We start from the raw sequence: 16651 nt of genomic DNA on the forward strand, positions 1-16651 counted from the left end.
TTTACTCAAAATAATTATAAGCATAAAACCTTATTTGGTAACGAGTAATGGGGAGCTGTTGAAAGTATAAAACGGCTCCCTCTGAAGTAACGTAGTTTTCGAGAAAGAAGTAATTTTCCACGAATTTTATTTTGGAGACTTCAGAATTAAATTTGGAGGTCTCGAAATCAAGCATCTGAAAGCACAAAACTTCGTGTGACAAGGGTGTTTTTTTTTCTTTCATTGTTATCTAGCAACTTCGACGACCAATTGAAGTCCAATTTACACAGGTTTGTTATTTTATGCGTTGATGAGATACACCAAATGAGAAGACTGGTATTTGACAATTACCAATAGTGTCCAGTGTCGTTAAGACAGAGGAGTTTGCATATCTCATGCGGAGATGAAAAGTGCTATAGACAATTTAAACACCCATTGTTCGAAACACACCATAACAGTTCAATTCAATCAAAATATAAAACTTTATTCCATACTCTTGTAGAAAAAAAAACAATTGTGGGAATTAAACAGTACATAGAAATTTAACGAATCTAAAGTGCATTAAATTATACAAAAACAATATAATATAAAAGCAAATAATAAATTACTAACTAGGAATTAACTATGTACAAGACAGGAGCAAGAGAATGAGGCTGTTAGCTAAGCCGTGACTTGAAGACAACAGCCTTTACAGACGAGAGAACAAACAAAAACAAAACAAACAAACAAACAAACAAAAAAACATCGAAGAAGAAACAAGGACAAGACAATTACACAATGACAACACAAAATGCTGACGACAAAATACAAAGAATATTAAACCAGGCTAACTGAAGACGACAAAAGAAAATAGTATAAAGAAAATCTTCAAACTGAAACAGTTGCATGTTTACCGAGTATAAAAGGCTTTTCACTTTGTCCTCTGCTTTGTCCAACTTTAATATTTAACTCGGCCACATTTAGGTTTTATTTGAAATGGGTGATTTTCCAACCGATTTATTTCTTCACAGCCATCACGAAGCACAGATTGATCAAGACTTAGACAGGCTAGGTGGCGATATTGCTTTTGTTCATGCAAAGTGCTTCTCACTCGGCAACCACGGTATTTGTGTCTGAGAGCGACTACACGATTTACAAAATTATGTTTGTTTCACTGGAAGATAAATGCAATATTGCCGATTAAGATTGATGTGTTACTTTCATACACTAGGTCTACACATAGATTGCTTTTCATTAATGTAGGTACATTTATCATAACTTAAAGGCACTGTCTTTCAACTAACCATGTTTACAAGATTCATCATGGACTAGTAAACATGCAGTTCCAATCCATCGTCCAACCAGCACAATTTCTTGGAAGATATGACCAGCAGTTTAAAGACACTAAACACTGGTGGTAATTGTCAAAGACTAGTCTTCACAGTTGGTGTTGCTCAACATATGCATAAAATAATAAACCTGTGAAAGTTTGAGCTCAATTGGTCGTCGAAGTTGCGAGATATTAATGAAAGAAAAAGACACCCTTGTCGCACCATGGTCACACGAAGTTGTGTGCTTTGAGATGCTTGATTTCGAGACCTCAAATTCTAAATCTGGGGTCTCGGAATCAAATTCGTGGAAAATTACTTCTTTCTCGAAAACTACGTCACTTCAGAGGGAGCCGTTTCTCACAAAAATTGTAGCAATCCCTAGAATATTGCATAACCAATACATAAATACCGACACAACGACGAACGGAGTCTGGCATATGGAAAATATGACACAACGACGAACGGAGTCTGGCATATGAAAAATTTGACACCATTCACAACCAGCATTTTGGCGACTTGGTTTCTGATTTGCAACGCCCTCTTGTCTTTGTTTAAAATTCCGTCAGCACTCCCGCGTTTATTCAGCATAATTATGATTCTTGTGTACATGTAAATGTGTACATGTAAATCATAACAGTCAGATGGGGAATGCCAGTCAACGGGCCATCAAAGTAATTTACCCAAGGGTAAACTGGTGAACAATTTGTTATAAGAACTGTTGTCAACTCCGGGGGTGAACCAATATCAGACCATCGTAGACAGGATGGTTGAAGAACAGGATGGTTGAAGAAAAGTCAAGATTGCATCTGCAATTCCTACCAGCCAGCAGCACGTGACTATCTTTAAGGTTCGGCGCCGTCCACACATCTTGAGATGTGTCAGAGGATGACAGAGGGCGAGATATCTTTCGTAAGACATCATTGTTATGAGTGGCATTTGTGTATAGTAGCCAATAAATGCCACAAACGTTATACGATGCAATGTTCTGAATGCGTACAAGAGTAATCTGGCCGCACGGGTGACGAGAAATACCAGAATATAGAAAGAAAAAAAAAAGTGATCAGGAAGACGCAGTCTGCAAGTGCCAAGTGTACCAAGTATATAGTCGTGTCCGATCTTACTTTTGGAACGCGGAAAACTACAAACAAAAAAGTAGAGTTGAATATGACACCGAGACACAGGATAACGGGTAGGACGATAGTGACAATGATGCTATCAGTTGGGAGTATAAAGCAACTTCATCCACGGTCATATTAATCGTGTCCACCACACTGCACTTGTCTGATGCTACGTCTGATCACATGATGTCTTAAAGGGTATACGTACTTGTTTCCTAACAAAAAACCACAATTTCCACAGATTTACATTAAACTTACACAATATGAGGTTTATGATAGTAGAAAGCTTATCTTGAAATTTTACTGACTGAGGTGCTGTAGTTTTTGAGAAATGAGTAAAAGTAATAATTTTCGTCTCAGTTTTAGCATGTAAAAACGTATTAACCAGTTATGCTGTGGTTTTGGTATAATATCATAACTGGTTAAGGGGATTTTACATAATTAGTCTCATGAGACCAAAATTATTTGTTGACTTGTTTTACTCATTTCTCAAAAACTTCACAACCTTAGTTAGTAATATTTGAAGGGAAGCTTTCCACTATCATTATCTTTAAACCCTGTAAGTTTAATGTAAATCTGTGGACATTTTGAAAAAAGTCCCCGAATCCTTTTAGCTAGCATCAGCTCAACCATGAACGAAAAAGTCCTTCTGTGCTTAACAAAATGTTCAGTTTGCAGTCGGCAATGTCTCACAGCAAGTTCCACCGTAATAAACATTTAGGCTAACTATGACTGGCTCTCAAAGTCTTCCTCAATAAATGCCTACAAAGTCACCATCACAAGAAGAATTTCCAACATCTCGTGAACGCTCAGACCGGACAATAATTTTAGCTGCGCACTGACATTATCGTTTTCAAACAAATTAAGGGCTCTTGCACAATCGTAGACTTGAAGCCCATTAGAATGCTGTTGTGTTGTTTACCTAAAGCTGTTGCTTATTTCTGTCCTAAGTGACAAGTGTAAAGCTGGATCGATTTTAATAATTGCATGCTAAAGATGTCCTTGATTGTTTACTCTTAGAAATGACAATTAAGGTGATATCCATTAGTAAACTTAGTAAACAGAGCTTGGTGAAACAAAATGCCCTTTAAGCAATAAGTAAACAGCCAAAGTCACCACTCTTCTATTTCATTAGGTTGTTAAACATCGTGTTGTGGCATATATGTCACGTTCTGGTGTCTTACGCCTCAATTGTTTTAATCCACATACTCACACAGGTGTCGTGAGCAAGACAATTGTGACCTCGACCGAGCCGCTTGTATCATTGAGCAAGGCACAAGTAGGTCCCTGAGCGAGCAACTTTGTGCCCTCGACCAAGCCACTTGTGTCCTTGAGCAAGCCTATTGTGTTCTTGAGAAAGAAACGCGTGTGTCCCAGACCGAGCTACTTGTGTCCTTGGTGAGAAAGCCACTCGTGTCATTGAAAGAAAACAAAACAATTGTGTCCTTGAGCAAGCCACTCCTGTCCTGTACCAAGTCTACTATGTCCTTGAGCATAGCACGTGTGTCCTTGATCAAGCAATGTTGTGTCCTGAGCAACGCACGTTGTCCTTGAGCAAGGCATTTGTGTCCTTGAGCAAGACACACGTGTGTCCTTGGGCAAGCTACTTGTGTCCTTGAGCAAGACACCCGTGTCATTGAAAAAAAGCAAATTGTGTCTTTGAGCACGACACACGAGTGTCCTTGAGCACGACACACGTGTGTCATTGGGCGAGCTACTTATGTCATTGACCAAGCCACTTGTGTCTTTGAGCAAGACAAAATGTAATATTGACCATGCCAGTTGTGTCCTTGAGCAAGACACAAATGTGTCCTCGACCAAGCAACTTGTGTCACTGAGAACGAAAAGTGTGACCTTGACGTAGCCTCTCGTGTCTTTGAGCAAGACACAAGTGTGTCCTTGACCAAGCCTCTTGTATCCTTGAACAAAACAAAATGTGACATTGACTAAGCTACTCGTGTCTTTGAGGGAAGAAACAAGTGTGTCCTTGACCAAGCCACTTGTGTCCTCGAGAAAGACAATTGTGAACTTGACCGAGCCGCTTGTGTCCTTGAGCAACACACATGTTTGTCCTAGAGCGAGCTACTTGTTTTCCATCACGACATTAATGGCATGGAGTAAGAGACTGAAACCATGGTCAAAGACATTTGTGTCGTTTGGCAAGACATTTGTGAACTTGGTCAAGAAACTGGAGTCATGGACCAAGTAACTTGTGTCATTCGACAAAAGATTGATGTTCTTGGTCAAGAGACTGGTGTCCTTGGACAAAAGATTGTTGTCCAGGACAATGAACTTGTGTCCGTGAGCAATAGACTTGGGTCCTGAATCAAGACGCTTGAGTCATTCGGCAAGAGACTGGTGTCCTTGGTCACGAGACTGGGGTCAAAAGATTGTAGTCCAGGATAAGATACTTGTGTCCGTGAGCAATAGACTGGGGTCTTGGATCAAGACGCTGGAATCGATCAGCAAGAGCAAGAGATTGTAGTCCAGGACAAGACAATTGTGTCCTTTGGACTGGAGCCCTGGAACAAGGCACATTGTCTTTGGGCAAGAGAGTGGGGTCACGGACCAAGATTGTGTTGTCATTTGGCAAGAGACTGGCGGACGGACGAAGACACTTATGTGTCCTGGAGCAGTACACTTTTGTTTTGGCAAGAGACTATCATCTTTGGGCAAAAGACCGGAATCCTGTTCTAAGACACTTGTATCATTTGGCAGTGTTTTGATTAAACACAAATAGGCCTACGTCTTGTTTAAGGAAACATTTGTGTTTATCTGGATTCGAACCCGTGATCTGTATGCCCAAGCTATAACGTGACAGATCGTTTTGCCACAGCATGATGTTTGGTATCCCCATGTTACAGAGGGGTAGTACCTTGGGATGTTTACTTAATACTTGAAGTAAACTTTGTACTAAGCTGTTGTTCGCTGACACAATCTTTAAGTACTTACATTTCTGGATACCACATTAATTAAAAGTGAACAATTTACGTTGCTAATGGTCAATTAGTTTAATCGATACAGGTATATGCAGATACACAAACATTACATAGGAGATTTTGAGAACCAACTGTTGTAGTGATATTTAAGCAACGCAACTGCAAATTCAATAGGTTTTTAGTATACGATTGTGTAAGAGCTTAAAGCATTTTTTTTATTTTAGTAAAACCACTTATAGAAAAGTGTACACAGTCTACTGTTATATATTGAGCTCATGGATTACTTCAGAAGCGAAATACATGTCATTGTATGGTTCGTTCTGAGCGTTGATGAGTTGCTTGAGGAAAGCATTGAGAGCCAGTCATAAGTTGGTCTGATTGTTGTAACGGGAGGAACGTGCTGCTATAGACTTCCATGAATACGACCTGAGCGTTTTCGTTTAGCAGAGAAGGGCTTTGTCGTTTATGGTTGGGTTGATGATAGACTCGGACATCATCATGAAATCAGACGTAGCATCAGACGAGTGCAGTGTGGTGGACACGATAAATATCACCATGGATGAAGTCAATAAATTGCTTTATACTCCAACTGATAGCATCATTGTCACTATCGTCCTACCCGTTATCCTGTGTCTCGGTGTCGTATTCAACTCTACTTTTTTGTTTGTAGTTTTCCGCGTTCCAAAAGTAAGATCGGACACGACTATATACTTGGTACACTTGGCACTTGCAGACTGCATCTTCCTGGTCAGTGTAGTGTGCGATCGTATGTTTAAGTATTTCTCTTCAACCTTGCGACACGGTTGCGACACGTGTATTCGTTTGTGGTATTTGTTGGCTATTTTACACCAATGACACTAACAACAATGATGACTTTTGAGAGATATCTCGCCCTCTGTCATCCTCTGAAACATCTCAAGATCCGTGGAAGGCCCCGAACCTTAAAGATAGTCACATGCTGCTGGCTGGTAGGAACTGCATGCGCAATCTTGATTGTGCCCAGCAGTGCTGTTCTTCAACCATCATGTCTACGATGGTCTGATGACGGTTCGCCCTCAGAGTTGACAACAGTTCTTATAACAAGTTGTTCACCAGTTTACCCTTGGGTAATTTACTTTGATGGCCCGTTGACTAGCATTCCCTATCTGGCTGTAATGATTGGTAACATTTACATGTACACAAGAATCATAATTATGCTGAATAAACGCGGGAGTTCTGGCGGAATTTTAAACAAAGACAAGAGGGCGTTGCAAATCAGAAACCAAGTCGCCAAAATGCTGATTGTAAATGGTGTCGTATTTTTTATATGCCAGACTCCGTATGTTGTGGTGGTATTTATGTATTGGTTCTGCGTTGTTCTGGGCATCCCTACCTCTTTACAGACATTGTTTGACTCGACCGAAGTTTGGATACTACTCATTCCGACACTCGTCAATACTATTGTAAATCCCTTCATCTACGGTGTGATGAACGCACAATACCGGGCAGCGTTTCTTCAAGCTTTCGGGTGCAAAGCTTCACCAAATGGTCAGTCATCACGTAGTGCTCAACAAATGCGGGCAGTAAGTGCAACACTCGGCACTGCCACGCGGGACAGTGATACTGCAGATCCTAACACCACCATCGAGTCCAGAGGAACACGACTTTGAAGCCACGCTCCACCAACGAAAAGTCGCTGACAACTAGGGGCCTCTCCCGGGCCTCGGCTTGGGCTCATAGTTTTTCTCATATTTTTGAGCGTGCACCTAAAATCCAATCACGCATCCCTGTATAAAAAGGTGTAATGTTTCTCTAAGTGATTAATATTCTCTTGACTTTGCATTTGTATTTGCTTCGTCCTTCGGATGGGACGTTAAGCCGTTGGTCCCATGTGTTACGTAACGCATGTAAAGGAACCCAGTGCACTTATCGAAAAGAGAAGGGGTTCGCCCCAGTGTTCCTGGTCCGATCGGCAACAAATTGCGCCACAGCACCTTGTAAAAAATTACATGCAATGCATGGTGCTATCAGAATTAGGTCTCACAATTCAAATGTAGTCCCACATCTGGCAGGAAATACTGTATGTTACAGCGCCAGGAGCGTCACAGAGTGACGGACATGTGCGCTATTAATAAGAAGCCACAATTATCATTATTATTATTGCGAACATTGAACAATTGTACTAATATATGGTAATTTGCACCGGAGATAACAATTAATGTAAATTTTAGTTTAACCATTCACAGAGCTCGGGGAAGTACTGAGTATACAGTGCTAGTACAAATCGGTGAATATGAGTACATATACAAATAATTATTGTAAATAAATCTTTTGTATTAATTAGGATGTCCCCGTGGCTACTGTTTTACAATAATTGTCTTTAATCCAATGTAAGTGTATTGTTAAAGGTATTGGACACTAATGGTAATTACTTAAAAAAAAAAAAAAATTAGCGTAAAACTTACTTGGCAAAACTGACTTGGTAACGAGCAATGGAGAGCGTTGATAGTTTACAGCATTGTGAGAACCGGCTGCCTCTGAAGTAAAGGTACTTTTTGAGAAAGCGGCAATTTCTCACTCACATAATAAAAGACCTCAATTAGGAGCTGAAGCCTTTCATTTACGTATTTGAAAGCAGACAAAACAATGCTATAGTATGAGGGTGTTTTTCTGTCGTTATTCTCATGCAAATTTGATGACCAACTGAGCCAAAATTTGCACAGGCTGGTTATTCTATGCAAAGTGTTGGGATACACCAAGTGAGAATACTGGTCTTTGACAACTACCAAAGGTGTCAAGGCTTTTAGAAGCTTCCGGTAATGATTGCGATGTAGTCACAAAGCTGTTGCCACAAGGCAAATGACAGGCATCCATGCGTTCCTGACATCGTCCAAAAAGAAGTATTCAATCACATTATTCTGGTTCCAGTTGAATGAGCTAAATCAATGAAAACCTTAAGTGTCATAACTTCATAATTGTCAACATCCCTACCCCTGTGACCATCAGCTGATCAAATGATTGGTTTTTCTGTCAGTCATTGGTTCTATCTGGTGATCAGCAGCTCGCCATGGCAGCTTCGTTGTTCTAGTTATATTGTATCATTAATTTTGTATCGTTGGCAGGGGTCTGGTTTTACACATCTTTTGGTGACAGTTTTTATACCTTTGACAATCCCTGTACAACTTGTAACTGTTGTGTATGTCTCAAGAAAAAAAAAGAAAAAAAGAAAAATAATAAAAATAAAAATAAAAATAATCATAATAATACAGATTACTCAATATTTTCTAGGGGATATTGAGTCGACACTTCAAACAAATCACCTGTTGCAGTGTTTCTTTCTTCAACAATGTTCTCTCCATTTATCATCGCGACAGCCGACTCCATAACTGTATGACACAACAACACTTACTCCCCCTATAAGAAAGTGGTTGGTCAGGGTGCCTTTGGTTATAGCGGCCCCAACCTATGGAACGACCTCCCTCTAGAAGTCAGCCAGTCTGACTCAATCATGACATAACAAAAACTATCGAAGACTGAACTGTTCAGAGCTCATTACTTTTTTTAAATTCTTTATTTGTTCAGTGCCTTAATCCAGTGTATACGATATGTGTGCTTCAAGGAACGTTATATTATAATTGTTATCAGTGCAGTTGGTTGCCTCAAGTTCTCCCCCCAAAATGTCCTGTGTAATTATAGGTACTTTACCAAATTGTTAAATATTAACGCTATTTAATTTGTCAATAAAAAGGTGTTTATCAATTTAAAAATGTAATTTATAAAGTTGTTGGAAAATGGCCAGAATAAAACATAATTTTTCTCTAGCAACTCACACCTGTTACCTTCATGTAATTCCTTTTCCAAACAGCTAACAGTTGGATCTTACACAAGCCAGGGGCCAACTTCATAAACCTTCATAACAAAATTTTGCTTACCACGTTAAGGTTTCCAACTATACACTATGACTAGTATCCTGCTCATTTCTGCTTAGCAGACAATTGTAAGCAAAATAAGGTCTGCTCACACAGCCCTAGAAATTTGTGCCCAGTATGGCTTCTGACTGCCCCAGACAGTTTAAATTGTTCATCCATTACTTTTAATGGCTTAAGTAAAAACGCCCACTTGGTGACAAGGATGTTAACTGTAAATGGACGGTTTTGTCGTCCGTCTAAGATATCATCAACAAATAAAGCAAATGGAACACTTGTCTTCATATTTTGAAGTGTTTTAGTTAAACACGAAATGTTTGTTTGAAGTTTAGTACAAAATCATAATGAGCAACTTGTTGGAAGCTGGACGACGTGGGACGAACGCAAAGGACACACCCGAGCCTACAGCGCAGTACATTTTTACTAATTGGTAGTACATAATACCCATAAAGGTACTTCTATCTCCATCCATTAACCATTTGAATATAGATAAAATAGGCAACTAAAATATGAAACTGTTTAGCCAGTGGCTTTATTACGCAAAAGAAATAGGTCAGGATGTCGGGGTCGCAGTGTGCAGATGACTGTTAAGCTTGCGTTTGAAAATATTCATAACAATTTCCTCTCGTATTTCCAATATTCAGGTCAAATTTAAACATAGATGGAAGGACTGAGAGCCGGGTAATATTATTATATTTATTGTGAGGTGGCCGAAATGTTGCCCAGGTTGAAGATTTACAACTTGTAATTATCCCTTCTTCACATCTCTTCTTACCAGAGAAACTAACACAGGAACTGCTAGGATCATCAGCTCTGTTTGACGGAGCTGCCAGCACCAGACTATTTCTGGTACAATTAGAGCCACTGTTGAAATGAAAGGAGGTACCTACTTAACATGGACGTCTGTTGTCCTGACCAGTGTGGTGATGCTTCAAATGATGTGTAATACACAAGGTAAGGCTTGAGATGATGAGTTCAGGGTCATGACACATGGTTGGTAGAGCAGAATGTACTACCTTCCACACTTTTTACGGAGCAATTACCGAAACAGGGTTCCCGGCTTCACCGTAAGAGTGTTGTCATGGGACTGAGCATTTGCTGGTTATTAAGCAGAATGCACTACCTTCGCGACCTTTTACGAAGCAATTGTGGTCATAGTGCCTTGTTCAAGGATACAAGTGCCATGACTGGGATTCGAACCCACACTTTGCTGATGACAACACCAGAGCTTGGGTCTGGTGAATTAGACAGCTCGGCCACGACACGCTAAACATGTCATTGTAGACGATATGCAATACACAAGCGTCACTCGTGCTTGTTCTGTGTTCTGGTTTGCTGAAACACGGTCACGTGGGGTGAACTCCGGCGATCGCCTGGTTACAGCGCCCCTCTTGGCGTGAACCGTGAACAGCAGCTACAAAACTTCCTTTCTGTTTCAGATTTATGTTCTTATTTCCCATTAAAAACCGATGTGTGTTATAACACATATTGACTAGCATAATTTGGTAACTTGTGTGTACATCTATTCCCCCTCGGGCCTGTGAGTGACCAAAAGAGGGACCCAAAATAGGTCCCTTTTCTGGTCACTCCAAGTCCCTCGGGGGAATAGACGTACACTAGTTACATCATTGCCACTCAGTAAGTATTTGTCTAAAGTCATGGAAATCCCAACTATGAAAAACTACACTTATTTGTGCTTGGTAATGTGTGCTTGCTCTTACTATGTTTATTAATTGAGCTGTACACAAAATGTTTTGACTGCCTGAAGTCATTGCTGCAATGTGGCTTTTTTGTGAACATTGTCGTGAGAATAGTAAGGGTACATACCAGATAGGCTATACACTGTAAAAGCTGTCTTTGGAGTTTCAAAAACACATGTAAGCATACGGTTTGTACCCACTTTTTCACACATTATAACCATGACGTCCCCCACCCCATTAGGCAGAATCATTGTGTGTGTGTTTGAATGCTACAAACCGTTTGAGCCGGTTCCAAAATTATTAGTATTAAATTTGTTTAAAAATGTGTACAACATGTGTTTGAACTCCAAACACTTTTTTAGGGTGTAATAAACCCCCCCAAAAAAACATTTTGAGCAGGTGTCAAAATGTTGATCATGCTTATCAATACAAACTTGTTTAAAAATCGGGTACTACTCCAAACACTGTTCCAGTATGTAACACCTGAATCAATGTTGCTATAGTTTGAATTTGAAGTACTTTGAGATCGTGCGATTGGTTGCCAATAAGATCCCGATCGGGAGTTAATAAATGACTTTGCCCTTAGCGCAGCTTTACAGCGAAACGCAAGAATGCTGTTAATTAAAAAAAAAACAAGCTGTGGTTGAATGATCGTGCAATTGTGACCTCTTTCATTATTATCTTGCAACTTCGACGACCATGATTGAGCTCAAATTTTCACAGGTTTGTTATTTTATGCAGATGTTGAGATACACCAAGTGAGAAGACTGGTCTTTGGCAATTACCAAAGTGTCCACACAGTGTCTTTAAAGAAAGGGGGATCTGTATAAACAAAAAAACGAGGGAGAGCAAGAATTATCTTGGTGCGTTGATGGTTCAGCCTCAGGTTAATTTAGACTGAAAGAGTGGTGATACATTACATTTTGGGGAATTTAAAGGAATGTTACAGTTGTGTTTGCTAATAACAAGGTTATGCAATCCACCATCATGTAAATAAACTGGCAAGCATGTATAAGTTTGAGATTGATCGGCCATCAGTGTCACAAGGAAATAGTAAAAAACCGAGTACACATGTTTTTATTCAACAACAAAATAATAAAACGCTCGCTAAGCGATGAACTCCAAATCTTCAAAACTTCAGATAAAAATATGTTTAAATTGATGTTTTATACTATCGTTATCATTAGACTGTGTAAGTTTTCTGTAAATATGTCATCTTGGACGAGTTTTTTCTTTCTGTAATGTTCCTTTAATTGAATTCAATACCATTGGACTCCCGCCTTGTAAATGTGCAGGCCATGCTGCAATGAGTGTTCAACACGGTATATAATTTCCATGTGATTCAAATTCTGTATTGTCTGAGTAATAGGTCACAGTTTGAAAGATACGCCAACAATTCGTGACCACAACATCAAAATATATAAACTTTGTGCAAAGCATGATATTATCAGGGTTTGTTTTGTTATTAAAACTCAATTTAAAGATTTGAAAATCTACCGACTTTCACCCATTCAAAAACCAATTTTCGAACTTAACCTTCAAAGGGACCACCAGACTCATTTCAAAGTCGTTATGTTCGGCATTTTTGTTTTAGCTCATTGTTTTGTTTATAAGTGTTTGCTTAGTATTCTTTGTACACTAGCATTATTCATGGACACTTGCCATTAAATGTTGTTCAGTTGTGGCTCGAATCGTCCACGAACCTCTAAGGTTGACTTAACAATATTTTAGTTCTAAGCACATGCAGTGTGTTTTTGTTTTTGAGATGAATAACGTTGGTTGTGTATTACGTTTCCTCCTGTTTTTCCCTGCTAGATATTCAAGTAAGCACTGCTGAATCCCTTTTTGCCGACTTCCCAAGTGAGTCTTCCGATTGCTCGTCAAGTTTCAGTGAAGGCAGCTCTTGCACGAGAAATGGTGAGAAAAACATTTCATTTAAATTGAGTTCAATAGAAGACTTTCTGTGACGATAGGTGGCAGCAGACTTACCGGGTAAAGCCGCTGTTCTCAGAATTATGCGCATGTTCAGACTACGTAAGCAATGGACATATTTTACCCGATAAGTCTGCTGCCACCTAGCGTTGGAAAGTCTCCAGTTAAATTCAGCTAAATCAATAGAATTAAATTCCAATATAATTCAATAAGGTTTAATTCAATTAAAATTCCATTCAATCTTCATGCCAGCATTTAAATCATTCCTTAGTTTGCGCACATACAAATACTTACATTGAATCATTTACAGTAGACAAGTAAGCAGGATAATTAAAACATCACCAGTAACAAACGGTTTCATTAAATTAATGGAAAACCACTAATAATTAAAGGCCAATGCATATGACGCTGAAAGAAAGGTGACATACTAGAAGAGGGTGAAGGGAAACACTATATAATGACAATTAGGAGGGGCTGGAAAACTTGATACCAAGCAGATGTGCAACATCATTGCTCAATTTCAACATTTCATTGAGCTTTGTGTTCTATGACGTTATATAATCGCCACGCGTAATTCCTTTATGACATTTTGTTCATGGTGTTGTTGTGTGCTGTCATCAGGGGCATCCATTGTATACCGATGCAACAACAGCACCGTCTTCCTCTCGAGCAAGACGCCGAAACTTCTCGTCCGGACCCCGCCATCCGACAACACTTGCATCTCCACCATGACCGACTGTGTGTGGACAATCACCAGCGACCCGGGCACAACGGTTTACATCGGGTTCGCCTACCTCTTCATGAATGTCAACTTGTCTTACACGTTTGTGGTAGGAGAGGGTTCTGAACCCACGAGCTCCAGCAGTGAACTATACAAGCTTAAATTCAAGTACGGGGATGGCTGCGACGATGGTAGAGAGTACTTTGTGGGGAGTAACCGAGCCTGGGTCCGGATGTCTGTGAACACCTCGCCCCTTGAGTTCCATGACTGTATTGTAGTTTCGTTGGCGTTTACTCAGAAGGCAGGACCAGGTGAGTCGGGATCGTTTGTTCTTCTTTCAATTGCCTGTCTCTTTTATAATATTATTATATAGGATTTGTGGCATTACATGGTGATGTATCAAGGTATACTGAATACGAATACGTTTGTTATTGGCATTGAACATTCACATAAGTTTTTAAATAGAAATGTTGCTGTTTTGATATCACACATTTTACAACCCAGTATGTTTTTGTATAGCAACGTCTACCTTGTACACAGCCCTGGTGGCCTTACACGTTCGTATTATTATACTACAGTAACTGTCTACCGCACAGAGGAATAGTATACAAATATTGACTGCTTCGAGTGCTATGGTTAAAACTATGACTCCCGAGGCGAACGTAGTTTTAACCAAAGCACGAGTAAAAGCAATATGTGTTTTATGACACCACAAACATTTCTAAATACTGTACTATTATAAGTTACAGACCTGAAAGGCTAAATGCTACAATCCACGGACGACGCAAATACAGATTGCAAAAACTTTTACTGTGCTGCTTGTTTATAGTGTCGTGCAATCCGAAATGGTTACAGAATATTAATTTATCATCCCCGAACACGCAACGGACGTCTGGGTACTGTACGCCGTGTGATAGTCTTCGGACTAGCGCACGGCAAACCGATGCACTATCACACGGCCGTCGTCTAGCAAAACTAAGACATGTCATGTGACGCGCTCTAAACCAATGAAGAGGCAGAATGTTTGTAAGGGGTGTTGTAATCGTATATAGAGCGACCTTGTACATTGATATTGGCTACGAGAGATTTTGAACAGTTTATTTAAATTGTCTAATATCAAATTTACTGCCATTGGATTAAAGGCAGTGGACACTATTGGTAATTACTCAAAATACTAATTTCAGGTATTTGTAATGAGGGGACACGTGAGTTATGCAGTGAACCTCCCGGCTGTATGCCCTATGCCGCAATCTGTGATGGGCGAATGGATTGCGAAGACTTCTCCGACCAAGTTAATTGCAGTAAGTTTTCTGAATGAAGTTAAAGGCACTGGACACAATTTGTAATTACAATAGTTGTTATAACCATAAATACTTGTAATACTTGGTAACGTATTTTTCGTTGTGAAATCAGCGATTGACTGGGGATTCAAACTTAAAACCTTGTAATTTCAAGTTCGGTGTAGTATAAATTGAACTTGACAATTGTCTGCCTGTTCCCCTAGTTAGCAGCTGACCGACAGCGTCTTCTCACAGTATTTCATTTTTTGGGGGTCTTAAGCCCCTTGTAATTATTTGCAGCTCTATAAATACAGTATTATTATTCCTACTATTAAAGGGCAGGTTCACGCGTTTGGTAATACGCAAAACAAATGTTAACTTTAAACTGACTTGGTATTAAACGAGCATCGGAGAGCTGTTCATAGTATAACACATTGTGAGAAACGGCTCCCTCGGAAGTAGCATAGATTTTGAGAAAGAGGTAATTTCTCACTAAAATAAAAAATACTTCTAGCCAAAAGTGTTTTATTCATACTGAAAGCACACAGATTTGTCTAACAAGGGTGTTTTTTCTCTTATCATTTCCTCGACGCAACTTCGATGACCAATTTAGCTCAAATTTTCACAGCCTTGTCAATTTATGTTTATGTTTGGATCACCAAGTGAGAAAACTGGTCTTTAACAATATTACCAAACGTGTACCTTTCCTTAAATAATTTGTTTAACTAAAAGTATCTTCACTGGTGCACAGAATACTGCGGGCTTACTGATGTGAGTCTAAACACCGGGGTACCAGTCACACTTCATTTCCCGTCCAGCGTGGATGATCCAGCACAGATCGGGCTCACTACTGACTGTATATGGAACGTCACTGCTCCCCAAAATAGCATCATAGAGATTAACATGGTAGCTACTGCAAAGTACGGACCTGATATCTATGTGAAACCCACCGCTGGGGGCGCTGACGACGATAGTCTGATTGTTTTGAGGAGTAATACCTATGACGTCATGTACAGTAATGCCAGCGCTATCAAGATTTATGCAGATGCTATTGCGGCGATCTATTTTAAGATTCAATTGACTGCTTATACGGAGAAAGGTATACCTTTTTATGTTTGTATGTTAAATAGTCTAGGCGATGGGTGCAAAATACTGTAACAATTGCTCAGAAAGTGATAAAAGCATGAAACTTGGCACAAGTATTTTTCAACCCATACTGATTATTTTTAGGGGTGGAGCCATTGAAAAATGCATTTTCCTTAGCAACGGTTGCTAGGTAACTCATTTACCCTAGCAACAGCGCTTTTAAGTCTCCCTAGTGCACCCGGATAGCCTCGTCCCATGTTCCAGAACATCAGAACTATCAGTGGACATGTTTCAAAGACAGTCAGTGTCATCAGGAAACAACACAATACTGTAAGTGTCACCAGAAAACAAAAGAAACAATTGTTTTGTTGCTAGGGAATGGATAAACAGAACAAATAGTCTATCCACTGTTTGTTAGAATGTTTCTTCTATTTCACATTGCCTCTTGTCTATAGAAGAGAATAATTAATGGGTAAAATAAATTTCAAGGTTGTCATAATTGTTATACAAAACAATTTTTTTAAATATTTAGTTGCTTAGTAACGTGTTTATCATAGCAACCATCCGAGTACACATAGAAGACTGCCTGTGAACACAGGTTTCACTTTCACTGAACTCATTTATTCTAATACTGAAAAGAACTGTTTACCTTATACGTGTACCAGGAGAGCAATGGTATTT

The 16651-nt window shown here is 39.5% G+C and overlaps 2 protein-coding genes across 3 annotated transcripts in view; both read left to right on the plus strand.

Annotated features, from left to right (window-relative positions):
* The window catches only part of LOC139942530 (uncharacterized), a 54224-nt gene that overhangs the window by 18439 nt on the left and 19134 nt on the right, over positions 1-16651 (plus strand). For both annotated transcript variants that reach the window (XM_071939352.1, XM_071939353.1), the window contains exons 2-6: positions 10030-10205; positions 12767-12868; positions 13505-13915; positions 14789-14905; positions 15636-15983. In XM_071939352.1, the coding sequence (XP_071795453.1) occupies positions 10124-10205; positions 12767-12868; positions 13505-13915; positions 14789-14905; positions 15636-15983 (1060 nt within the window). In that variant the 5' untranslated portion in view covers positions 10030-10123. The remainder of the gene's footprint in view (positions 1-10029; positions 10206-12766; positions 12869-13504; positions 13916-14788; positions 14906-15635; positions 15984-16651) is intronic.
* LOC139943440 (kappa-type opioid receptor-like) lies at positions 5845-10124 on the plus strand. The gene is made up of 2 exons (XM_071940250.1): positions 5845-6022; positions 6124-10124. The coding sequence occupies exons 1-2, from the start codon at positions 5845-5847 to the stop codon at positions 6993-6995; spliced, it is 1050 nt and encodes a 349-aa protein (XP_071796351.1). The 3' UTR covers positions 6996-10124.

This window comes from Asterias amurensis, chromosome 10 (assembly GCF_032118995.1).
Source record: "Asterias amurensis chromosome 10, ASM3211899v1".
Taxonomy (NCBI): Eukaryota; Metazoa; Echinodermata; class Asteroidea; order Forcipulatida; family Asteriidae; genus Asterias; species Asterias amurensis.

Bases quoted from the DNA above. Each gene is read 5' to 3' on its own strand.
- LOC139943440 (XM_071940250.1), top strand. From the start codon at position 5,845: ATGAAATCAGACGTAGCATCAGACGAGTGCAGTGTGGTGGACACGATA. The intron at 6,023-6,123 runs GCGTTCCAAAAG...CGTATGTTTAAG, and splicing joins TTTTTTGTTTGTAGTTTTCC to TATTTCTCTTCAACCTTGCG.